The 25,896-nt window shown below is 41.2% G+C and overlaps 1 protein-coding gene across 5 annotated transcripts in view; it reads right to left on the bottom strand.

The window, feature by feature from the left end:
• Window positions 1-25,896, bottom strand: part of SORCS1 (sortilin related VPS10 domain containing receptor 1) — a 512,629-nt gene that overhangs the window by 172,418 nt on the left and 314,315 nt on the right. For all 5 annotated transcript variants that reach the window (XM_059173260.1, XM_059173256.1, XM_059173258.1 and 2 more), the window contains exon 4: window positions 7,083-7,241. In XM_059173260.1, coding sequence (XP_059029243.1) covers window positions 7,083-7,241 — 159 coding nt within the window. The remainder of the gene's footprint in view (window positions 1-7,082; window positions 7,242-25,896) is intronic.

The raw sequence follows: 25,896 nt of genomic DNA, 5'->3' as shown, positions 1-25,896 counted from the left end.
TAATAATGCAACCTGGTTAGACAGGTATCTAAGAGGAACAGAGGTCTCCCTGTTTACCTATGATGGCATTTCAGCTTGAGAATTTGTTTTATAAACAAGCATTGGGATGACATTGGGATGACATTTAGCAAGCTCCCCGGTTTCCACTCTAATTGCTAGTTTTGTACTTGGATACTGAAGTTATTTGCATATTTATGAGATTAGAAATCAGCTCTGACATTGGAGAATTTCAAGCACATGGAATTCCTACCTAATCAGCATGGAATATAATGTTCAACATATTTCTTATAAATAACTGAGTGCCTTTTTACTTAATGCAGTGCCTTAGGGAAACATGACGGTATTGGGTAGATATCAGTTTCCTAAGTGTTTGTGCTTGTGCAGAAATTATTTGAATATCCGCAGGGGGCTAAATTTCAAGGATCTATTTCTCTTTTATTTCAATCTTGCCCTTTTGACGTTAGGGGGCTGCTGGGTCTATTAAAAAACAAATAGAGCTACTGTGAAGACAAATGCTTTAATATTTAATGGCTTACTGTTATTATAATCAATATTTTCTGAGTACCGTGTATTGGTTTTTCCTTGCTCCATTCATTCTGGTTTCACAGTACTTTTTAGTAACTGATCGCTAAGAGAGCACGTGACTTTGACTAAAAAGTGTCTATGACTTCAGGTACTGGGGAGACACTACTGATAAGGAAGACAGCCTTCTGTCTAAACCCAGCTACGCCACACCAGGTCAGTTAACTCTCAGGCCTGTGAATAATACATCAGCTGGCATCTCCACAAAGCTGGCTCTGTATCAGGCTCTGTGTTAAGTGTTTCATGTACATCATGTCAGCATCTTCACACAGTCTTGTTGGAGAACCAGTAAAGGTCAATGAAATGTCGGAGGTCCCTCGGCCATTGGGATGGCTTGACAGAGTAGAGAGCTCATGCTCTTACCTGGTTTCTGGACTGTCTAGCACTTGTGAGAAACCAGTATGACTGAGTTTTGGAAAATGCTGACATTTATCCCTTTTTCAAGCAATCATAATTTTCCCAGGGAATTCTCAGCATCCAAAGTCATTGTGATCAGCAATGGCCTTCTGTGAGGGACCAGTCAGGAGAAGTACAAAAGATTAAAAAGGAATGGAAGGAAGCTGTTGTTGCGGTTACTGTTTTTCCTAAGAATGGATATGAAACGAAAAGTATTTTTAAATTTACTTTTATGCAAGTTACTAAAATTCTACGGTATGCTATCAAACACACTGGCAGTATAATTTTCCTTTCCTATCAGTATATCATTTTAACTCAAAGTCCATCTTCACTCATACAGAGAACGCTGGCTGGTAATATTTAGAATTTCAACTATTTTTTTTAAAGAATTTATTTATTTATGTGAGAGAGAGAGAGAGCATGAGTGAGAGAGAGAGGCAGAGGGAGAGGGACAAGCACACTCCCTGCTCAGCAGGGAGCTGATGTGAGGCTCGATCCCAGGATCCTGAGAACAAGACCTGACCCAAAAGCAGACACTTCATAGACTGAACCACTAAGGCACTCCAGAGTCTCAGCTATTTGTAGAAAAAGATGCCTTATCAATACATGTTCTCTGCCTTGAACGCCATGTTTTGGTTTTGTGTGTGTCTTACACACATACATAAATACCAAAATACTAAAGGTGAGGCGAACATGCAAGCCTTAGGATTTCTTATTTCTCTCGTAAACTGTGATGTGAAATACAGACGAATCAAGCAGATTCCCACGTGACAGGCCCCCGTACTGCCGAATCACAGAGCTCCAAAATAAATGGAACAATATAAATTGCAGAGTATCCTACTACCGCTGCAAAGCGTGGGGTGGTCCACCAAACGGTCTTAAAGGTTTTGTCTCTCCCCCCACGGGACGGATCACCCCACTTAGATGCATTTTTTAAATTCACAAAACAATTTAACATCTCCTAAAATAAAACTGATAGGGAGATCCATGAACAGGAGAAACACAAAGACGATGGGAAAAACAGAAGGGACCAAAAAAATGATTGGGGACCCGTGTAAGAGAGCAGATGAGGTTTCTTTGCCCTGCACAGTTTTCTCTTTTAAATTTCTGAGTTAGTTATAAATACTTAAAAATAAGAAAATATCACATTTCACATGAAGCAGGATTCCTGCTCTTGAAAAGCCGTGAAGGTCTGGTGACACTGGGCGAGCCACCTTCGGTTCAGCTGAGCTTCCTGACCCCTCCCCATCCCTGCCCTTCTGAGTGTCTTAGGAGCGCCTGCTCTCTGCTTTCTGACAGCTCAGATCCCACCGCTTCGTTCAGTTCGATTTCTTGCTTGGGGGAATGGGAATTGCATTCATGGCCTCGATGGACTTGGACAGCCACAGCCGTGATGAAAGGAGGTACTTGCACAGGACCAGAGAAAAGGGGTTGGGGTCAGCGGACCCCCACTGGCAGAACTTCGCCAGCCTGGGAAAGCAGAGCAAGGGTGCCTCTCCTCCTGAGCTGCTCAGGACTGTTCATGTCCCTTTCAAAACCCTGCAGACCCGCCCCTTATAAATCGATCCAGTGGGGCGACCGCTAATGGAGAGGCCATGAGCCCAGGGCCCCCCACGGTGGCCTGCAAAACGGAGGTATATGCATATTCTTACATTTTTCTCCCATTTTTTTCTTTCAGTCACATCTGCGCTTTGTTTTCTCTCATTTCAAATGTTTCCCAACACATCATGTTTAGTGAGGTGTTTAAGGCAGACTGAGAGATGCCGTTGGAGGCAATGTTTTATAGCACAGTTTGTACACTAGTTTATTGCCAAATTAAAATAAAGATGTAATCTGGCAGGCTCAGCCTGCTGCTAAGCCTTCCTTGGGTGGTTTCCTGCACTGAGGCAAGAAAGTGAGAGGAAACTAGCAATGAAGTGAAGAACGCTCGCTCGCTCTCTCTCTCTCTCTCTCTGTTCTCTAGTACCTGCTCAATTGCCAAATGCAAAGAAACAAAAAGGTGGCACAGGATGTTTGCTTTGCCTACTGCTTAAATAAATAAATAAATAAATAAACAAAGGAAAGCACAATTTGGGGTGTTTCTACACTAAATGCCATGGATTCTTTGTAGTGTCCACAGTGACTGACTGCTATTCTGTAAGAATTCTAAGCAGTGTGACTTTATGGGATCAGTATCGCCCTGTCCATTTGATGTAAAATTTCCATAAGGTCTATAATGTTTATTTTTCTGGAAATTCCAAGGCTTTCCAAAGGCATGTCCTCACATAGACCTATTAGAAGCCCAGGAGGCTAGTGCTATGGCAATACCGTAGAAGGCTCCAGACAAAGGCTACCTAAGTAGTACTTCTTGAGGACTTCAGAAGGATTAGGGTTCCTAACCTCCCTTTCCCTTCAAGAAAGCTTTTACCTCTTGGCAACTGCCTAGGAATTTCATACCACTGACAGGTGTGGGCGGGGGGAGTCCCGATTTTATGAATTCTGAGGCCATTTGTCCATATGCATTTCTCCTTGATTAAAAGCTGCTGATGTTGTTGTTGTTTTTTAAATCTGATTTGCTATGGAATTGATGGCCAGTAAAACTCTATCTTGGGCCAGAAAGGACAATCTGCTCAGCAATTTCTTTGAATCCTTTAAAATGCTCACATCCAAAAGCCTCCACTGGGTACCGAGGCCTTCACGATGAAGTGCAGGCCAAGCAGAGCAGAGCACCGCAGCCCATATGGGCTCCATCCAGCAAGCCAGAGACCCAGACTCAGTCCTCGGGGCCTTAAAAGTCTCCTGCAATGTGGGAGAGAAAAAGCCATGGCAGGGAAATAAGGGGAAAGTACAGTTGGCAAAAGTGGGAGAGTATGTGCAAAAGAGGGCCTGCATGCCTGAGAAGACACGAGGAAAGAGGGAGCGGAGGAGGATTCTGTTCGCAGGTGAGGCTGAAGGAGCTGTCACCTCAAAAAGACTCTTTCTAAGAGCCAGCACCGTCTGCTTGGGGACTCTGTTCACCGTACATTGGTGTAGAAAAGCATCCCGCAGAGCAAGTCCTTGCGCTGAGGCGAGATCAGAGCTGGGAATTCTGCCACAGCAGCAAGAGCAGCTGTCACAGAAAAACTGATGAGCAATCCTTCCACGAAGGAATAAAAGTTCCCTTCTCCTGGGCAAATACAGTAGCGGGCCTTCTGGCACCAGCGCAGGGCCCTCCTCCGTGCTCACTGCGGCATCTCATCCGCGGGGAACGCTCCGGGATCCACGGCTGATTGCCGGCTATCATTTCCCTCTCACTGGCCCACCTGAGCGGCCCCAGACCCTCTCAACTTGACTTCCAGCCAAGTCATCCGATGGCGGCAGCCCATTCTCCTCCAAGCGAAAGCCCCAGTCCTCATTCTATGATACAAGCCCTGAGACAAGGTGTACTCTATCCCCTACTCATATTAGAAGGTTATCCACAATTTTTTTTCCAGGATGATTCCCCCTTCATTCTTTCCTGGAAAAACAGAGAGTTCAACACAAAGGCAGGTTTCTGCCTCTCTACTAATCTCAAGATGTCACAATCAAGAATGAGAATCCCACCAAATTTCACATAAGCCTTCATTCCATTCACTGAATGTTGGCATTTGATGCTAATGAGTGGTATTTCCCTTTAGGAAAATGCACTAACATCTCAGATCTGGTGTTTGTTAGCTACATACCAGAAGGACTGTCAAGGCTTCTTCCACCTCTGCAATGACAGAATTCATTGGGTCATGGTCACAGAAGATACTTTTTGGTCCAGAACAGGACTACGGTGATATCACTCTAATTAGTCTTCTTGCTTTTGACCTCCTATAACCACAGTTCATCCTAAGATTACTACCAGGTTAAACTTTGTAATCTATACCTCTGAACACACTATTCCATTATCCAAAATTTTCACAAGGCTCTTAATTATGAAAACAAGATTTATTCTGCCTTGTAGTCCAATAGTCAAAACAGTAAAAAACAATCAATATCAGATTCCACAAATATACCCAGAATTAACTTTTCAAAATTTCAGTTTCAGCCAAATGGAGACATTCCCAACTGTGTAGACATGGTTTTTCTAACTTTGTATTATTGTTTCTGACATTCCTCTTGTGTGAAGTATGACCCTTCAAACAGAAATATGACATATATTCCTCAAGGTCAAGGTGAAATCATTTCATAAGATCTCCATCTCCTGAACTTGGGGCTGACAATTTCATAGACCGCATCCAGCAACTTCAACTGGGTTTCTATTATGTGTGAATGAAGGCACTGACTCTTGGCCTCTGTTAGACTACTGGTGAACACATGTGCATTTATCTTCTCTCCCCACATGGACTGAATGCTCCTTGATAAAGATATTTGAGACCAACACTGAACCCTGATGAGCACCTAAACCAGACATGGGGCCTAATGTGTTGTTGTTGTTTTTTTTCAATCTCATGTGGATGCACACCTGTAAGTATACTGATCCATGCAAACGTATTTTAAGCCAAAGAGCCAACACCAAGTACTGTGCACCAAGTTCCATGGCTGAGTTGGGGCCCCAACTCAGATGTCCTCACTCCCCCCTGGTTGTCCACTTGGCCACGGTGATTGTGGGGAGCACTGTTGGAAGTGCTAAGGCATAAAAGGTTCTGTTTCTGGGCATTTCCTCCAGCACAACTGTTTTAACTTAGGCAGGTAAATCTGGCCCTCACTGCACCTCTGGCATCAGACGGAAAATTAACTAACTGCCAAAGAAAATACAATAGCCCGGTGGATTAAATGACTACTACTCTCTCTGTTCTCAGCCGCTCAGCCTTGCCTCTGGTAACTGCACCATCTTGGACCAGATGCATGGTGGCCTGACTCCAGGAATGGAATTGTACATTCTGTAAAAGGGTAGGCAAGCTGCTTAGTGTTTTGTTTTTTTTTTTTAACTAATTGTAAATCTTTTCTATTTTTAGGCTCAATGTGCATTTTTTTTTTTTTCAGTAAAGGCAGCATGAATAAAATTCCAATCCTGAGAATTTTAATTTGCTTCCTCCAAAATGCCCATGCCAGTAGAGACCTTGGAAAGTTACTTCCACCATTCCCCTCCCCTCACATCTACATCTTCCCAACAGAAAAGAAAAAAACGAAAACAAAACAAAAAAAATAAAACAAAACAAAAACCCTTGAGCACCCTCCTCACTCATAGAAATCCAGTATTTCTTTAAATATATGTAATTTCTAGCACAAGATTCCTATAAAAATAATCTGCAAGATAGCGTCGCTGAATCACAGTTCACAAAGAGCATTCCACTTTTGCACCTATTTTCTGGTTGGCTTTTATAGCTAGAGTCTGTTATTTGCCTGTGAAACTTCTATTTAATTATATTTGCTGTTGTTAGCCTTATATTCTATCTGAAAATGTTAAGTTTTTCTAAAAACAGGAGCTAAAGGTGTTTTATAGTGTATCTATATTATAGAGTATGTAATTTATTTTATAGTATGTATCCCATAAGACACATAAACATATCTCATACACACACACACACGCACGCACCCATGCACAACCTCATTCAGCGCTTTCTTACAAAGTAGACTTCTCCTTCAATGCAATCACCAAAAGCAGACAAATCCTGACATTACTTGACTCTGAATAATATTATGTATGGACATTATTATTGCTTCTCTGGCCATTTCTCTCACTGTTTTGGCAAATCCCTAGTTAGTGCTCTTTGCCTTTTCAGGGTTGTCCTTCCCTACAAGGCTTAGAGAAAAGCTATGGGCCCTTTACCTAGAAAAACAGTCATATCTCCACATGCACAAAACAGTCTCAGATTCCAAAGGGGTTGGGAGCTCCTCACTGCCCACCACATTTTTAAGCTACTGCCCGCCACAGCTAAGAACAGCTTCCCCATGTCTTCCTGAGTTTCAGGCTTTTGCCTTACATGCTGTTTCAGATGTAGACACAGCTCAAGTGAGCACCCTGAAATCCACCTTGCTGCCCCTGACCCCCTGGCTCAGAGTTCAGGTACTGCCCCAAACCAAAGCCACCACCGAGAAGAAATGCAGAGACAATTAGCTAGCGGCCTGTTCCCTGGAAAACTGTGCGCTGTTGTCTCCAACAAGGTAATCGCACTCACCTTCTGGTCTTGGCTGTATGCCAGAATCCAGTCTTCCTGCTTGGGGTGGAAAAGCAAGCTTTGGATGTAGAAGTTGAGCCGGTACTTTTGATAGGTGGCCCCCTCATCGGAGCTGATGAGTAAGCTGCTCTCGATCTCCGGGTCTGTGAGTAACATAATCTGCAGCCAGGCATTGGGGGGGAGAGAAGACAACAAAAAGTTAAGCTTACACATTTACAAAACTTAACAACAAGTTAAAATTTTGGAAAGAGAGTAAAAAAGAACAAAGAACATTTGGTCAAACAAGGACCTTGGCTCTGCGGGTTTGTTCTCCTGGGCCAATGCCATGATACGATAAAAAAAACAAAAACAAAAACAAAACAAAACAAAACAACAACAACAAAACCTCAAAGAGGCAGACAAGGTGTAAGGAAGGAAGAAGACACAGAGGGGTGCATTAGTTTGTTTTACAGGGTTCCTTGTTGTTGCCCCCCCCCCCCCCCACGGTTATTTCCTTGATCTAAAGTATGTCCCACTCTTCCTCTAACCTTGGCCCTCTTTCCTATTGTGCCGTGTCTACTTTCCATTTGGGGAGATAAAATAGCAAGACTTGTCATAGTCTGTTGTGATTAAGGTGGAAAGAAACATAGCGTGGGCTCCACTGTTTTTCTCTCTTACCATAAGCCCTCTTGTTCCCATCAACACTAGCCCTGTATGTCATCCTACCTTTTGTCTGATTTCCTGAGCCTTGACTCAAAGGCTGGGTGTTCTAAAGCCTTCTCTGGAAATTGTATGAGGTCAACTCTGTCACCTTTTAACCTATCTCATAATTTCCTTTTTTTTATTTTGCTTATCATCTACATAATCCCTACTAGTACGTTAACTCCATGAGAATAGGGGTATTGGATATTTCTCTTTTTCTGCCCCACAGGTATAGTCCCAAAAGCTAGAGTAATACCTGGCATATTTTATAGACTCCATAAATATTTTCCAAATGAGTAAGTAAATAAATGAAGAGTTTTCGGAGTCGTTGCATGGAAGTAGAAAGACGCAGAGCAGTCTGAGCAGGCATGGATGGAAGCACCGTGGAAAGAGAAGTTGGACGTCCTGCTTGGTCTTCAGTCTACCGACCAAATAATTTGCTTCACATGTGGACACGTTCACAGCTTCAGATGCTTGGTACTTCCTTTTCTTTTTTCTTTTTTTTTTTAAGATTTTATTTACTTATTTGACAGAGAGAGAGATCAGAAATAGGCAGAGAAGCAGGCAGAGAGAGAGAGGGAAGCAGGTTCCCTGCTGAGCAGAGAGCCCGATGAGGGGCTCGATCCCAGGATCCTGAGATCATGACCTGAGCTGAAGGCAAAGGCTTAACCCACTGAGCCACCCAGGCGCCCCTGCTCTGTTCGTTCGTTCTTTCTTTCCTTCTTTCTTTCTTTCTTTCTTTCTTTCTTTCTTTCTTTCCTTCTTTTTTTTTTTTTTTAAGATTTTATTTATTTATTTGACAGACAGAGACCACAAGTAGGCAGAGAGGCAGGCTGAGAGAGAGGAGGAAGCAGGCTCCCTACTGAGCAGAGAACCCAATGCGGGGCTCAATCCCAGGACCCTGGGATCATGACCTGAGCTGAAGGCAGAGGCTTTAACCCACTGAGCCACCCTGGCACTCCTGCTCTGTACTTTCTTGTTAGGACGGCTGACCACGGCCAGAGCGGTGGGGACCATCCACAACAGGACCACAATGGAGAAGCCGCCCTGAACACCGCTTTCTATTCTCTCATTTTATGTGATAAAGTACCTCATTCCCGACTCTCACAGGTCTGCTTTCCGTCAGTCGGAGTGCGCACCCAATACCTCCAGACAGGAGGCCTTAATGCTACCCACAGACTTCTTCCCCGGCGACTTATTAATTGGCACTTTCTGAGCTTGGTTCGGAGAAGCATGAAAGATGTGCTTCATGTGTGGCCGCAGGAAGAGAAATCACTGCAGCCCAGGGTGTAAAGCTTCCCGGCTAAGGATGCGGCAGCTCCAGGAAAAGAGGAGAAGGGAAGGGAAGAAAAAAAATACTAGAGCCATGTCAGAAAAGATCCACATGCCAGACAAACACACAGAGCTTTCTCCGGCCTTGGGAGGCCATCGTACTGAAACCTCAAGAGCAGATCGTGGCAGCGTGGAGAGCGGTGTCCCGTCAGCGCAAATGGCACAAAAGAGCGCACGGCAGACGCGCGGACTGAACTGTGTTTCTGTAACCCAGGATGGATTCGAGGCTCCTCGCCGTTCCTTCCACCTGCCCGTTCGTGAAGAGAGAGGGACGTGGTGGAGCGAGTGCGATCCTGGCTGTCAGGCGCCCTCCGGATGAGACGAAAAGCACACATGGAACTGGAGACGAATTGCCTCACTCCATGTTCCAGCGAGGCCACTGTCTACCAACCAAAAATTGTGACAAAGTTATGTAGGTGTCTCCGTCTCTCCACTGAACAGACAGTGTCTGCTCATCAGACGGCTGAGACAGGACCACCGGAACATGTACGGAGAACACGCTCACGTCCCTTCATTAAAATCTAGCAGGTGCATTCAGCAAGGACATTCGGATGGCTCCTAAATTCCCAAGAATATTTTCAGGTGATTTCACATTTATTGGCATCTGAAAGCTGTCATTTTCTAAATAACAAATAAGTCATCAAGTGATCACATGGGTTTGTGTCTCCAGCCACCATTAGCAATAATATAGAACAACCTTGGGGCACTATGGCAAGAAAGTCATTTCCACAATAATATGAAGTGGTTCGATTTTATAGAGCATCCTTCTCAGGCAAGGCGGTTTTCTTCCCCCTCCCTGATTTTTCTAGTTCCCTGTTAACCAAAGTATGTTTTCCTTTCTACCCACGAGCACAGCTTTCACCACCTGCTTCTCCTGGCAGACTATTTCATCAAAATAAAAACAGTAGGCCCGCCGAATAGCCTCCAATCAGGCTGGTTTTCATGTGTCGTCTACAATATTTTTGATACTCTTCTGTGCTCTAAGTCAGCAGACTATATGAGATCTTCTGCTTCCAGATAATACTAGGTAAGGGAAGGCAGAATAACACAAATATTTTCACACATATGGATACGTAATATTGAATAAACAAAATCCAGAGCTCCCTTCATTTTTATTCTGAGTGCTGAAAATAGGCAGACCAAAATCTCACCTCTCCTCTCTCACCTGAAACCCTCTCTCTGAACGTCTGACATTCTGGAAATGATGGAAGCTGTCAGGAAAGTCCCCCTGTCAGATTTATAGATGGCTCTGAATTACACAAACCTTCCAGTGGTTCCTCTCTCCAATCTCGGCTCAAATCCGCACAAAACAAACAGGTCAATCTGGATCCATTTTTATTTAGCCATTTTTTATTGCACAAACTTTGTAAGACTGCCAGCAGAATTCAAAATAAAGGAAAAATAAATTGCCCATGACCCTCTTCCTTCAACAAGTCAAACCAAGTGTGTGTATCCCTCTACTTCTTTATTCACATCTCTATATAATATCATGGATGTATTTTTTCTTTCCATTCAGTGTTATGACCCCCATTCATTTCCAACTGAACCATAAACACACAAATGCATATACACACATAAGTATGTACCATTGGGTACAATGCATTTCAATTACTTAATCGTAGCCTTCAACAAAATTGGGTTACAATCAGTGCAGTGGTTGAATGGCAAAAAGTACTTAAATTATTAAGTGAATAAATGGGATTTTATTATTTCAGTCTTTAAATCAAATTTTTTAGTAACGTATTCCTAAATAAATTAGGTTTTTGTGTCCTTCTGAAGACTATTAAAAGTAAATAAGTTAACAATCTTTTTCTAAAGATTGTATTTATTTAAGACAGGGAGAAATAGTGAGAGAGGGAACACAAGCAAGGGGAGCTGGAGAGGGAGAAGCAGTCTCCCCACTGAGCAGGGAGCCCGATATGAGGCTTGATTTCAGGACCTTGGGATCATGACCTGAGCAGACACCTAATGAATGAGATTCCCAGGTACCTCCATAAGCAAGATCTAAATAGAAAATGTTTAACCTCCGAAAAACAAATAATGTAAAAATAAATGTGATCCAATCTTTAGACATACATGATGTCTTTTATAAAGTCCTGTATTCTCAAGAAGGTATTCCTGGGAAATATTATCAAAATTGTACCTACAAATTAGTGAATACTCCTCAAAAAATAACAGATTACATTTCTTAGACATGTTCAATGATACAAGGTATCATTTTTCAATGATACCTTGGCTCTCTGTCCCCTTCTGCTTTTTGTGTTTAGTCCTTTGCATTCTAGGATATGATCAGAAGGAGAGATTTTTTTTTTTTTTAAGATTGTATTTATTTAATTGGCAGAGAGAGAGAACACAAGCAGGGCGAGTGGGAAAAGAAGAAGCGGCTTCCTGCCAAGCCCAATGAGGGGTTCAATTCCAGGACCCTGGGCTCATGACCTGAACCCAAGGCAGATGCTTAACGACTGAGCCACCCAGGCACCCGAAAAGGAGAGAATTTTAGGGCGATGTTGTAAAAGGCACGAATCTAAACTCTGCACAATTCCTCAAGTGAGCTCTCTAAGAAGAAGGGTCTTTGCCTGGCATAAAGCTTGGTCCACAGTAGGTCCATCAACCTTTGTAAATAACAAATGAATGAACAAATCCGTGAATGAGTGAGTTGTCTTCATACCTCACTTTGGCTGAAAGCAGTCCATGAATCCCTGTGACACTGAGTCTGAGTCTTCTGGAACAAATCCCCGCTGTTGTACTTGGAGGCCAGGAGAGTTGAGACAAGGGGAGGAGTGTGTCTTTAACGGGAAAGTAATTATTCTCTGTTCAGATCAGCCCTTGAGTGATTAGAAGCAGTTTACTCACGCCTTGCAGGGTGTGCAGACATTGCACTGACTGCATCCGTAGATGAATTGTTTTCCATAGAAAGTCAATAATGGCGACACAGGCTCCAGCCACCCAACCCTAAGCAATCATTCATCATCCACTTTGGAAGAAGGAAGAAACTTTATTTGCTTTTCCTAGAGGTGACAAATGAACATGAAATGCAATTTATAGATTTAAAATGTCACTTCTCCCTTTTTTTGGTATTAGTCGTTCTGACAACCCAGTGTCATCAGAAATTAAATGCATCTTTACTCTTTGACTTGCTCCAGAGTCAACATATGGCTACATGATGTCATTCTACAAAAGGCTGCCCGGCAGCCTTCTTTCTGATCTTTCCAGGTGCCTACTGAGGACACCCCTCCCTAAGGAATAACACTACTATTTAGTTTTCCAGATTCTTTTCCTATATGTGTTGTTCTTGGAATTCTGCCATTTACCTCTTTAGACATGGTGGGAGTTAATAAGGGGCAGCTTCACTACCTCCAGGAACATACCTCTTCCTACCATTCCTTTGGTCTAAAATCACGGAGTATTTATGTGCTCATTACTTGTTTGCTCATTTGTCTATCCCTTGTCATTCATGGACTACAGGACTATAATCACAAAGAGGTAATATACTCGGGATATCACTTGCTTTGCTTAAGGCTTAACTCAGATCCAGATACCTGTATCCCAGGTGCATAACAAATACTTTCCATGATGATGATGATGATGGCAAAGAAAAATAGCAGTAGTAGCAACTGTGCACTCCAGTTATCTAACCACTGGATTTAAACCAGAATCTATATATAAACACTCTAAGAGGCTATTTGCAAACCTCTGGCTTTGATATTAAAAACAAATGAAGTGAAACTGAATCAGAGCAAGTAAATAATTTGCTGATCAATGTAGGTGGAAAAGCTGTTTATTCCCAATGTGAGCTGAGCATTTACCCTTTGCAGAGGGGCAGAGGGTAAGAGCAATAAGGGATCATCAGTTGGCTACTGTTTGGATGACGGTATTGGGGGAAGCTCTACAGGACCCTAGAATGACCTATGAAAAGAAAATCACTGGAGTACAAACAATAACAAGAAAAGAACAGGGACATGATTAAATAGGAAAAAAAAAGTTCAGATAAGTATACACTGATGGAATCTGTAGAAAGGCGGACTCAGTGTGCAATCCTGTGTCCTAAATCCCACGCCCGTCCTCCCCCCACAAGCTCAGTGAAGCTCATCTAATGCACAATCCATGTTCATTAACACAAAATTGGGTCATTCGATACCAAGAGACCACAAGAATGTTTGGACAACAGACCATCTACTCTGAACCTGAAAGCTGATTCAATGGAATTGCAGGGAAACTCTGGCATTGTATTCTAAAGAGTTCATTGTGTGAGCTTACTTTTAAACTGTTCGTTTCTTGTTTTACTTTTATTTTTATTTTATTTTTTAAAATATTTTATTTATTTATTTGACAGATCACAAGTAGGCAGAGAGGCAGGCAGAGAAAGAGGAGGATGCAGGCTCCCTGCTGAGCAGAGAGCCCGATGTGGGGCTCGATCCCAGAACCCTGGGATCATGACCTGAGCAGAAGGCAGAGGCTTTAACCCACTGAGCCAACCAGGTGCCCCAATTTTTTTTTTTTAAATACAGACACAAAGGCTTTGACTTTTTAGGGGAGAAAAAGAATTTTCATTAAGTATATATTACAATTTCAGTTTCTCACATGTCTCTTACTAGCCCTGTCAGAAAACTCTACCTATTAATTATTATATAACAGCAAGCTATACTCCTTTTGCCCAACCCTTTCGAGTACAGAGAAAAAGAGTGAGGTTCACCAGGAATGAGAGTGTATGGGTCACATTCCTTGGAAGACAATTCAAGAAAGCAAGCTTTAAAAAGATTTCTTAGGATGCCTGTGTGGTTCAGTCAGTTAAGCATCCAACTCTTGGTTTGGGCTCAGGTCATGTTCTCAGGGTTGTAGGACTGAGAATTTGAGCATGGAGCCTGCTTAAGATCCTCTCTCCCTGCTCCCCAGCCCACAAAAACAAAGTTTCTTATTTCTCTTGGAACTACTGAACTTATATAACCCTCTCCTTTGTGTCAACTTAGAGAATCTCAAACTAAAAGCTATCATTTCACAGTAAGTCCTTGCTTCCATTACTGTGGATGAAACCGACCCCTCTCATAAAGGAAATGTAGAAAGGCAGATACGGGAGGGTTGGATATGGATATGGATACGGCTATGGATATGGATATGGATATGGATTGGATATGGATATGGGAGGGTTGATCTGTAGGGCTAAGCATGGGTATCTTAAACTACAGACCTATTTTCCCACAAGAAGAGCCATGACCAAATCCTAAACCTGACCATAGTGAACGTTGCTATGAATGTGTGTACTTCTTCAAAAAAGACAAAGAGTACGTGTTTACTGAGGGTCATTCGTGTCAGGAGAAGAAGGAAAAACAAACTATAACTATATACTATAATCACAGGAAATAACACGGGGTCTGACTCCAAAGACAGATTTGAGTTTCACCTCCGCTATATATCAGTTATGCCACTTTGAAGAGCTAATAGTTCACTGAATCTTTTCATGAGCAGATTTTCTTGTTGACAGTAGTGATCCTATAAAAAAGTTTACTTTTAGGGGCACCTGGGTGACTCAGTGGGTTAAAGCCTCTGCCTTCGGCTCAGGTCATGATCCCAGCGTCCTGGGATCGAGCCCCGCATTGGGCTTTCTGCTCAGGGGGGAGCCTGCCTGCCCCTCTCTTTCTCTGCCTGCCTCTCTGCCGACTTGTGATGTCTGTCAAATAAATAAATAAAATCTTTAAAAAAAAAAGTTCACATTTACTGAGCATGTGTTCTGTACCAAACACTCTACTAAACCATTAAAATATTACTTCATTAAACTGCTTAAACATACTTCATATTTGGCAGATGAGGAAATGAGGCTTAGAGAAATGAGGTGATTAGCTCAAGGTCACACAGCTAGTGGGTGCTAAAGCTATCATCTGTGGCATACGCTGTAAGGGTTTATGCATAGATTACAAAAGATCATCTGTGTGAAAGCAATGCTAGGTGTTATATTAATATTATTATTAATCACAAAGAAATAGCACATTTAGTACTACATGTTTTACAAAAATGTGATAGTTGAGTTCAAGACAGAGGAAGGGGAGAAAGGGATGGGGAGAGAAAGGGTAAGAGAGAGAAAGACTGTATTGCAAATACATCATAAAAATATAGATGGGGGGCACCTGGGTGGCTCAGTGGGTTGGGCCACTGCCCTCGGCTCAGGTCATGATCTCAGGGTCCTGGGATCGAGTCCCACATCAGGCTCTCTGCTCAGCAGGGAGCCTGCTTCCTCCTCTCTCTGACTGCTTGTGATCTCTCTCTGTCAAATAAATAAATAAAATCTTTAAAAAAAAAAAAAAGAAAAATATAGATGGGAAAAACAGGCTGGCAGTAAGGAATTAAGAACTAGGTAATGGAGACTCTCCATAACAAAATGACTGGTAAGATACTCCTAAAGAAATAAAAATAATTTTTTGGCTTTAAAAAAATTTTGCCTTTAAATTTAAATCTTTGAAATCAAAATACCCAGATCTGCTTCAGACTCAGATTTTCCACAACGGCCCAGGCCTTCTCGTCCTCACCCTTTTAGCATCTGTCCTTCAGAATTTTTTGTTTGTTTGTTTTGTTTTGTTTAAGATTTTATTTTATTTTTTTTTTTATTTGACAGAGAGAGGGAGTGGGAGAGGCAGAGGAGGAAGCAGGCTTCCCTCCGAGCAAGGAGACCAATGCGGGGCTTGATCCCAGAACGCTGGGATCATGACCTGAGCCAAAAGCAGATGCTTAACTGACTGAGCCACCCAGGCACCACCAGAAGACTGTTTTTAAGCTTTATCCTAAGTATAGGTTACAAAAATATAACAGAAATGAGCAAAATCTCTGACTTAGTAATAGTACAGGTAGGGAAACAAACATTTCCTCACAAGAGACTTCTCCAAGAAATTTATGCTAAAACCAGTAAGAATCATTCCAGTGTAACTGGTTTTCTAGGAAACATCGTATGACTAAATGGCATCTAAAAAAAGTCACTTTGCCAGAGAAAAAACGATGGTCATACTAAGGGGATAGTAGGAAATATGGTATACTCATTAATGCTTAGCACTGTATCATCTGGTTTTTAAAAATGGCATTTTAGAGGAAGAGAATGGTGGACAAATTTGACAAACGTTTTTATTCTTGCAGCCACTATGGAGACTGATTAGACCTTGAGGATTATCTGAGCTCCCTTAAAAATCCCAGCATTAACCCACAGCCTCCGCTCAAACTCAATCAGAACACACTTCCATGGGCGGTACAGGTCCCAGAGTAACTTCTCTCTTAAATCCCCAAAGATCTATAAATGCCAAAAGGTTACATCATTCTAAAATGTTAGCTGCTATCAGAAGGAGCAGCAACGCTGGGAGAGGCAGACATTCATCTTCTTTGCTCATGGGAAACTTTACAAGAAATGATGTTCATTTAATGATAAGAAATCTCTTTATTCCACCAGAAATGATAAAGGAGAAGGGATGGGGAGGAAGAGAGAGCAAGAAAGAGACGCTATCGGTATATTTTAACATTGATTTAGGTGAGGGACACACTGTTTTTGGTTAAATCTCTGAGTTGTGCGTTTGATTTTCGAGTTTGAATAAATGTCAAGTTGAAAGTCAAGAGAATGCAAAGAAGAGCCCCCAGGAATGAATCTATTCTAAAAGTTAGTGAACAGAATGTGCCCACATTCTTCAGTCCTTGCTTTCCTTGTACAATCATCCTGACAAGTGTGTTTTAGTTTTACTTACTTATATTAAAGCTTCATGGTGAATGGGCAAATATACCAGGATAGATTGGGGGAGATTAATGAAGTCTCAGCCACACGAGACCTTGCTAATGCATTTGGCTATTAAAGCTTTCCTGAGAAGACTGTGGAGACCACCAGGGGTTTCTCTCCTATAGGCTTTGCAGATTAGTGAAGTGAGAATCGCCTCTGAGCTCCACTGCCAAGCTCCCAGGAAGACGGTGCTGAAGGGGAACATTCAGGAAGAAGACCCTCCTGTTAATGAGGAGATCTGTTTCATGTAAATTTTTTTTCTTAGTTCTTCAATTATTTAATGACAGTCACTGATCATTTCAAGTTGTTTTTGAGAGGCAGAAAAGGGTGAGTATGCTTAATTGACATGCCCCTGAGTATAATGATATTACCTGCTTCTTTTTCTCTATACTTTCTTCCTTTCCTTCAGTCAGAGCAGGTGAGAGCATGTGATATAGTAGTGTGGTTATTTAAGAAGATGATTTTTTTTCATGATTGCATTTTTCATGATTGCATTTTCTCGCAGTTCTATATCTTGGACTAATTCCACCTCATAATACGTATCTCATGGAACAGCAGAACTGATACAATACATTAAAGAGAAAAGGACTTCTGTCCCACTTACTTACTGCTGTGTAACAAACTACCTCAGAACAGAGGTCTAAGACACCTATTTATTTTGCTCATGGTTTTGTGGGTCAGGAATTCGGGAAGAGCTCAGCTGGGTAGTTAGTTTCAAATCCATATGATGTCAGCTATGGGGCTGGAACTGGAGGTTCTTCTTCCAAGATGGCTTCTTTACTGATGTATCTGGCCTTAGCCTCTCTCTCTCTTTCTACACAGAAGGGCATTCTCTCCATACGGCTTGAAACTCACAAAGCATTGCATTTTTGTGATTCTTGGATTTCGTAATTGGTGGCCGACTTCCTCAAAGTGTGAGCAAATAGTTCAAGAAACTCAAAGTGGTTCAAATAGTTCAAGAAACTCAAGTGGAAGCTGCAATGCTTCTTATGACCTGGCTTCAGAGGTCCCAGGACATTGATTTTGCCACATTCCATTGGATAAACAAGTCACCAGTTCTAAGCGAAGTGTAAAGGGAGGGGAAAAGTAGACTCTACCTCTTAAGGGAGGAAGAACAATATACACACATACAAAGGGTGGCGAGAATTGGTGGCAGCCATCTTGGAGATACATGATGACAGTGATTTTCTGTACAATTTGTTACTTATAATTAAAAGCAGGAGAATATGATAAAAAGTTTGTTGTTATTATTATATTCAGAATAAGTAGCAAGGTTTTCTGATCTAGCATATTTGACATACACATGACTTGAACTGTCAGATTTTTCATTGGGTTTCAGCTACCTTAAACTTTCTGAGGGCTGTGTATTTCTAAACTGATATCAATTCAAGGTGAATATTTATTGAAGACCAAATAATTTTTATTGTTAGTCAGTCGCAGAGACATCAAGAGACCCAAGGTCAAGAAATTCCAGGCTGTGGATTTTTAGGGGGCATAAAATACCTAGATTAAATTACAGAAGGATAAATGTGTTTAATGTCCATTAAAGTGTGTATAACTAAGTCTTTATTAAGGGAGCCTATATCTAGGTATTATAATCCCATCATTTAATTAAGGATGTGATACTTTTTAAAAAATGAGATTCTTAAGAGCAAATAGTCCTTGTATCTTTATGTTCACAGCAAAAGCACTGGTATCAATTACAATATAACCTAGCAACTGAAAGCAGAATACTTACTGTTCTCTTAGGTCTTTAAAAAACAAAACAAACAACAACAACAACAACAAAAACCCAACTCACTTTTAGGTAACCTTGGACCAACAAAAATAACAAAAGGCAATTTGGGTTTGAGGGTGAATGGTTGTATGGTAAATGTATCCCAGAAACATATAGAAATATCAATTTTTATCATGGTGCAGGCCCATATAAAACCATATGAAATTTTTATTTTACGTTTTTTTTTTTTTGTTTTTTTTTTTGTTTTTTTTTTTTTTTTAATGCATCCTGCTGCATAACTCGATTCCTACTGATACTATGCCGACCCTATAAAACACTCATCTGCTCCAAGTTACTACCAACAGGGAATCCATGCTTTAAGAAAATAACCACAAAATCAGCTCTCTTGACCTTGGTGGTATTTCATAGCACCCCAATTCAAAAGGAACAAAAGAGTTCTTCAAAAAAAAAAAAAAAAACTGTTCAGGGGTTGCCTGGGTGGCTTACTTAAGCATCTGCCTTCAGCTCAGTTCAGGATCTCAGGGTCCTGGAATCGAGCCCAGTGTCAGGCTTCCTAGTCAGTGGGGAATCTCCTTCTCCCTCTCCCTCTGCCCCCCAATCCACCCAAGCACTTGCTCTCTCTCTCTCTCTCTCTCTCACAAATAAATAAAATCTTTTTTTTTTTTAAAGCTTTCAAAAAGAAAAAAAATTTGCACCTCTGCAAACAACATGATCTTTTATGTATCTGAGCTGATATCATTTATGAGTCTTGTCGTCACAAGTGCTCAGAAGTTAGCACCCTTAACAATTAGACTGATTCTTAATCAAGGTGCTACCATACAATCCAATTATAAAACTGCCATTCTATTTTGTGACTGTACAAAAGCATTTTTAGATTGAGATTCATATATATGATGAGTCAAATCCACTGATAAAGATAGAATCATTTACAAAGCTGGTTGATGTTGATTTAGGAGCTGCTTTAACCATATGACAAGTCATAGTTTAGCTCTCTCTAAAATGAACCCTAGATAGGGTGAATATATGTCAGATTTTGTCTGAGATAGCCCTGTATTATCATAAATATTATTCCTGACACTCAAAAATATGTGGTTTTGGCAGTAAGTAAGAAGTCATTCTTTATCTGAAGTCATTTCTTTATCAGAAACCCTCAGAAAAAGTATTACAAATGTAGGTAACTAGAAAAATTAAAAGCAAACAAAACAAATAAGAAATAGTGATTACATTAAATGAAAGAAAAAAAAAATCTTCAAACCACGAATAGACCCACAGTTTCCCTAACAGAATATACTAAGTAATATTGACCTTTCTCTGAACCCCAGGGTCATGAAAGTATATCTCAATTAATTCATGTTATTATGATATAGTAACATTTTCTGGAACTACTGATGTGTGCTAAGCTCTCCACTGAGCATGAAATAGTTCTCTGAGGTCAGATCATTCTTCTTATCCCGTCCCCAGTCTTTCTACTATCAGACAGGCTCCTGCTGGTTTAATGGAACCCTCTCTTCCACCTTCAATTTAAATAATTCTCCTGATGAAGGATTTTATTAAATTAGGAACACATGTCCAAAGTAAAACCTTTCTTAGAACCAATTTGGGGCGCCTGAGTGGTGCAGTCAGTTAAGTATTGGACTCTTGATTTTGGCTTAGGTCATGGTCTCAGGGTCCTGGGTTAAAGCCCCACATCGGGCTCCATATTCAGTGGGGAGTCTGCTTGAGATTCTTCCTCTCTCTCTGCTCCACCCCCCTCCCAAATAAAAAGATCAATCTTAAAGAACAACAGTTATGGTTTTGTAGAAACCTTACTCAAATATGTGGACCATGAAGTGAGGCCTCACTGGTGAAACAGTAGTGACCCGCTACTTCTCAGTTCTTGGACATTCTCAGCTCAGGCTTGCATGGAGTAGCCTATGAGAATGGCCGGATCTTCTTTAGCATGCTCACCAATCCTGGTCTTTGCCTCCAAAGACCCCACTTGGGCTGTCGGGCTGCAGTTCAGTCTTGCTACGGGGGAGCCTCAACCCTTGTCCTTTCTCCATTGACAAACACCTGGTACTGGACCTAATTCCTTCAATTCAGAATAACATAATGAAGACAAAGGGCACCCCTAGTGTCAGGAATCCAGGTGTTTAAGCTACTCTTCAGGTTTCTAGATTTTGCTAAATATGAATGTGCCAATGGTACAATAATTTTGCTTCTTAACTATTCATCTTGCTTTAAAGTTTAGTATTTCTCTTCAAATATGAGCAAGAATTAACATGTATTCATTCCAGTAAACTTTGGAAAAGGCCCCCAAAACATGCTTAGGGAAAAAAAAATAAAGAAAATTTCTGAATCATCATTAGGCAGAGATAATTATCACTCATGTGTTAATGTTTGCTTTCCCAATCTTTGTTTCTGTGGAGGGGAGGAAAGGGGAGGAAAGGAGAGAGGGAGAGAGTGAAAAGAGATTTATTTTTTATATTAATTTATTTATTTTCAGCATAACAGTATTCATTATTTTTACACCACACCCAGTGCTCCATGCAATCCATGCCCTCTATAATACCCACCACCTGGTACCCCGACCTCCCACCCCCCCGCCACTTCAAACCCCTCACATTGTTTTTCAGAGCCCATAGTCTCTCATGATTCACCTCCCCTTCCAATTTCCCCCAACTTCCTTCTCCTCTCTAACACCCCTTGTCCTCCATGCTATTTGTAATGCTCCACAAATAAGTGAAACCATATGATAATTGCCTCTCTCTGATTGACTTATTTCACTCAGCATAATCTCTTCCAGTCCCGTCCATGTTGCTACAAAAGTTGGGTATTCATCCTTTCTGATGGAGGCATAATACTCCATCGTGTATATGGACCACATTTTCCTTATCCATTCGTCTGTTGAAGGGCATCTTGGTTCTTTCCATAGTTTGGTGACCGTGGCCATTGCTGCTATAAACATTGGGGTACAGATGGCCCTTCTTTTCACTACATCTGTATCTTTGGGGTAAATACCCAGGAGTGCAATAGCAAGGTCATAGGGAAGTTCTATTTTTAATTTCTTGAGGAATCTCCACACTGCTCTCCAAAGAGGCTGCATCAACTTGCATTCCCACCAACAGTGTAAGAGGGTTCCCCTTTCTCCACATCCCCTCCAACACATGTTGTTTCCTGTTTTGTTAATTTTGGCCATTCTAACTGGTGTAAGGTGATATCTCAATGTGGTTTTAATTTAAATCTCCCTGTGATGATGAACATTTTTTCATGTGTCTGACAGCCATTTGTATGTCTTGATTGGAGAAGTGTCTGTTCATATCTTTTGCCTATTTTTTGATATGATTTCCTGTTTTGTGTGTGTTGAGTTTGAGGAGTTCATTATAGATCCTGGATATCAACCTTTTGTCTGTACTGTCATTTGCAAATATCTTCTCCCATTCCATGGGTTGCCTCTTTGTTTTTTTGACTGTTTCCTTTGTTTGCAGAAGCTTTTGATTTTTTTTTTTTAAGATTTTATTTATCCATTTGACAGAGAGAGATCACAAGCAGACAGAGAGGCAGGCAGAGAGGGAGATAGAGGGAAGCAGCCTCCCTGCTGAGCAGAGAGCCCGATGCGGGACTCGATCTCAGGACCCCGAGATCATGACCTGAGCCGAAGGCAGCGGCTTAACCCACTGAGCCACCCAGGTGCCCAGAAGCTTTTGATTTTGATGAAGTCCCAAATGAAAAGAGATATATACAGTGAGAGAGTACTGTGCAATACTTTCTGCTTTTTAACCTGCTTTCCTCACTTTAAAATTATGATGCAAACATTTTTCCAGGCTATTCAATATTCCCGTGTTATCACATTTTATTGGCTGCGCAGAATTTGATTGCATGAATATGCCACTATGTAACTAATCCCTTATTAGAAGATGTTCAAATTTCACTAATACAATCTTATGAACCAAAGTATATTAATATTTCCGTACATCAATTAATCCTTCAAGTAATTTCCTCAAAGTAGAATTTATGGAACAAAGAACGTGAATTCTGTAAACCCCTTTGATTCATATTACCAAATGCTTTAGGAAAAAAAAAAAAAGAGTACTAATTCATAGCTCGTTGGCAGGGCTTGGGAAGTACCTATCACCAACACGAGATTTTTTTTCTCTCTTTTTATAATGTTTTCTAAACTGACTGGGGGAAAAGGCATATTTGCATCAATACACATCACTAATAATAGTGAATTTTCCCTTCCTCCCTTTTGTCATTTGTGTTTAGTCATTTGAATATCCTCATTTGGTAGACGGCCAGTTCATATTTTTTCTACATTTTAAATCATGATTGTGCCTTTTTCTTATTGATTTGTCTAAATTGCCATTCCGACCTCATTGTCTATTTATAACAGTGCCTAATGTGTTTTTATACACATTTATACATGTTTCTTGTCCTTGTCTAAGTTTCCGGAAAAAGCAATGTCGTATTATTCTGCATATATTATACACACATACACATGGGTCACCTCAAGTGAGTATTTCAAGTCTGAGGACAAGTTCCTAAGAGATTAGAAACTCTACACTGCACAATTTATAATTGTGTTCCCTGAATAAACAAGGCAGAAAAACATTACTTCTCCATTTTTCACTATGCTATCAATTCCCAGGCAAACCTTTCTTGCCACCCATTTACTGCAAATTGTATATATTAAAAAATAGTTCACTCACAAAGAAATTCAAATTTGGTAAACTACTATTTAACAAGATTGTATACATCCATGAAGTTTTCATCTAAGCATGATAATAGCACTTTACAAATGTGAATTAAGGTATTCTGACTGGAAACTAAAGCAAACCTCAAGAGAGTGAACTTAGGCAGGGAGGGGTATGATGATGTCACTAAGATAATTCTAGAGCATTTTTGGCATATCTATGGCTCACACCTAAGGACCTCGTTCTTGGGGCTGTATTCTAAACAATGGACCACATAATAAGCAGACCTCCTAAGCAGTGAACATGAGCGTAGGTTAACCAATTTTGTCTCAAACATATGAGAAAATATAAATTAAACATTTTTTCCTCTTTGATACAATTTACATTTAAGTCATAAGTGAGGCACTAAATGGAACAGTATGATTTGTCTTCTTTACAGGCTATCTCAATAAAAATATTCTCAATAATTAAAATGCTGACAATCCCTTTTCAGGCATCTCAAAAATAGAAAAATACAACTTCTGGAATATAGACTTTTTTTTTTTTTGAAGGAAAATTGTCACTTCTTGTGGGGTGACCAGAGGTTTACCATTCAACCACTCATTTCTTCTTCCTCTTCTTTTTTTTCTCCCTAACTTATTTAAGTAGTTTCAGGTACCAAGGGATAGCGACTGTGCTTACGACTAGGGAGTAAATGAGGAATGAGTAACTGAATGTCTTACGACACTGAATTCTTCTACAACCAGCTCCGACACAGAAACGACAGTCAAAATTCTGTGGGAACCGTGCAGGTGCATAGGTATGTACAAAGTAATGTGAGATCGCAGAGGAGCACTTGTGTTCCTGTTCCTAAAATAAGGGAAGGAGCTACAGAACACTTAACATTAACGGGGGTTGTGAAGGCTGTGTCAGTAAGACACAGAAGGGGCAGGGAGGCTCTCATGGCAGAGAAGTCAGCACCCAAGGACAGAGAGATGTGAACAGGCACTACATGCTCAGGTAATAGCCAGGTTTCTCCGTAGGGCAGAGGTTACGGAAAGCAGTCTACAGCCAAGTTCAAAGAGCTGCACTAGCCATGGAAAGGGATTCTGACTTAAATGGCAAGAGAACCTATATATTCTGAGCCATCTGCTCAGGGTCAATACAGGAAAATACAGGAAATAGACTATGGATCATTTAGGATGTTTACCTTGGAGGCAATAAAGGGGCTGGATTAAAGAGAAGGCAATATTGTCAAGGAGCTCACTTAAGAGGTTTTTGCAATGCCTCATCGAAGGAAAAAGTTTGTCAGGAACACACCCAGACAATCTAAGACAGGATGAAAGGACCCACAGAGCTGGCCGTTTAAATGTTACCACAAGGATCCCAATCCACTAGGATTCCAATCATACTTTAAAGTTATTTCCAGCCCAATGTATAAGTTCTGGAGATTCTGCAAAAGACTTTTTAGAAGAATAGCACCTGGGAAATTACAGCTAAGTCTGGCAACCAACACTCTTCAAGGATCTAACAGGAGGGGAGAATAAACATAGGTCTCCCCAGTTTAACACTTGCCAATGGAAATGAGCACATGTGCCTTTTCAGTGTTCAGCAAATCCCTCAAGCCCACGGAATGGGGAACTGCCACAGAGGAAACCACCACGATAAAAAGAATCATTTCAGTGAGAGACTTCTTTTCTTGGCAAGTAGCACAGTGAAATGCAGAGGTTAAAACCCCCTGGTCCAAGGCCAAGTCTGAACTGGCACTCAAGTTCTGTTTGATATAGAAAACATTAGCCGAAAGAATACCACCGATAGGCCAGTTTTCCAATAACATGCGGACCTACCGCGACCCTATTCCCAAATGGTCATCATCAACATGAGTTTTAGAGCTGCCATCCAAGACAGAGGTCATAGAATTTCCAGTTTACCACAGTCCACGTCATCCTTTGTCACCTTTTTTTTTTTTTTAAAGGTTTTATTTATTTATTTGACAGAGATCACAAGTAGGCAGAGAGGCAGGCAGAGAGAGAGAGAGAGAGAGAGGGAAGCATGCTTCCCGCTGAGCAGAGAGCCCGATGCGGGGCTCAATCCCAAGATCCTGGGATCATGACATCTGCTGAAGGCAGAGGCTTTAACTCCCTGAGCTACCCAGGCGCCCCTGTTGTTGCCTTCTGTTGGTACTTGTCATTAATACAAGAAAACAAAACAAAACAAAACAAAAAAACAGCATAAACTCAGAGCTAAAATAAAAGAGAAGCACCACGTCCTTGTTGCTGTTGAAAATGGGACCAAAACGACAGACTGAGAGGACGGGGAGCACATTAGATGCCACCAATACTCCTCACTCCTCCCAACTCATATGCTCGTTTCTTTTTCTTTCTTGAAATAGAACGCCCGTGCTCAGAAAGTCCCTTGTCACTTAAGTCATCTACAATGAACTGTTGGAGCAGTAAGTATTCAAATGGAGACTCTTGTAGGTACAAGGAACACGGGCTTCACTTGGGGTCCCGCCTGGGCTTCTTATTAGTCATGTGACCCTGGGAAACCACTTCTTATGCCTGATCCTTTACTTCCATGGCTATGAAATAGGACTAAAAATGCCCTCTTCACAGAGTAGATGTTTATGATGATTTAAACAAGCCCAAAGGAATGAGCACAGCATTTTCT

The sequence above is a fragment of the Mustela lutreola genome, chromosome 4, assembly GCF_030435805.1.
Source record: "Mustela lutreola isolate mMusLut2 chromosome 4, mMusLut2.pri, whole genome shotgun sequence".
NCBI lineage: Eukaryota > Metazoa > Chordata > Mammalia > Carnivora > Mustelidae > Mustela > Mustela lutreola.
The sequence above is the reverse complement of the archived record's forward strand: the minus strand, read 5'-3'. Positions and strand labels throughout refer to the sequence as shown.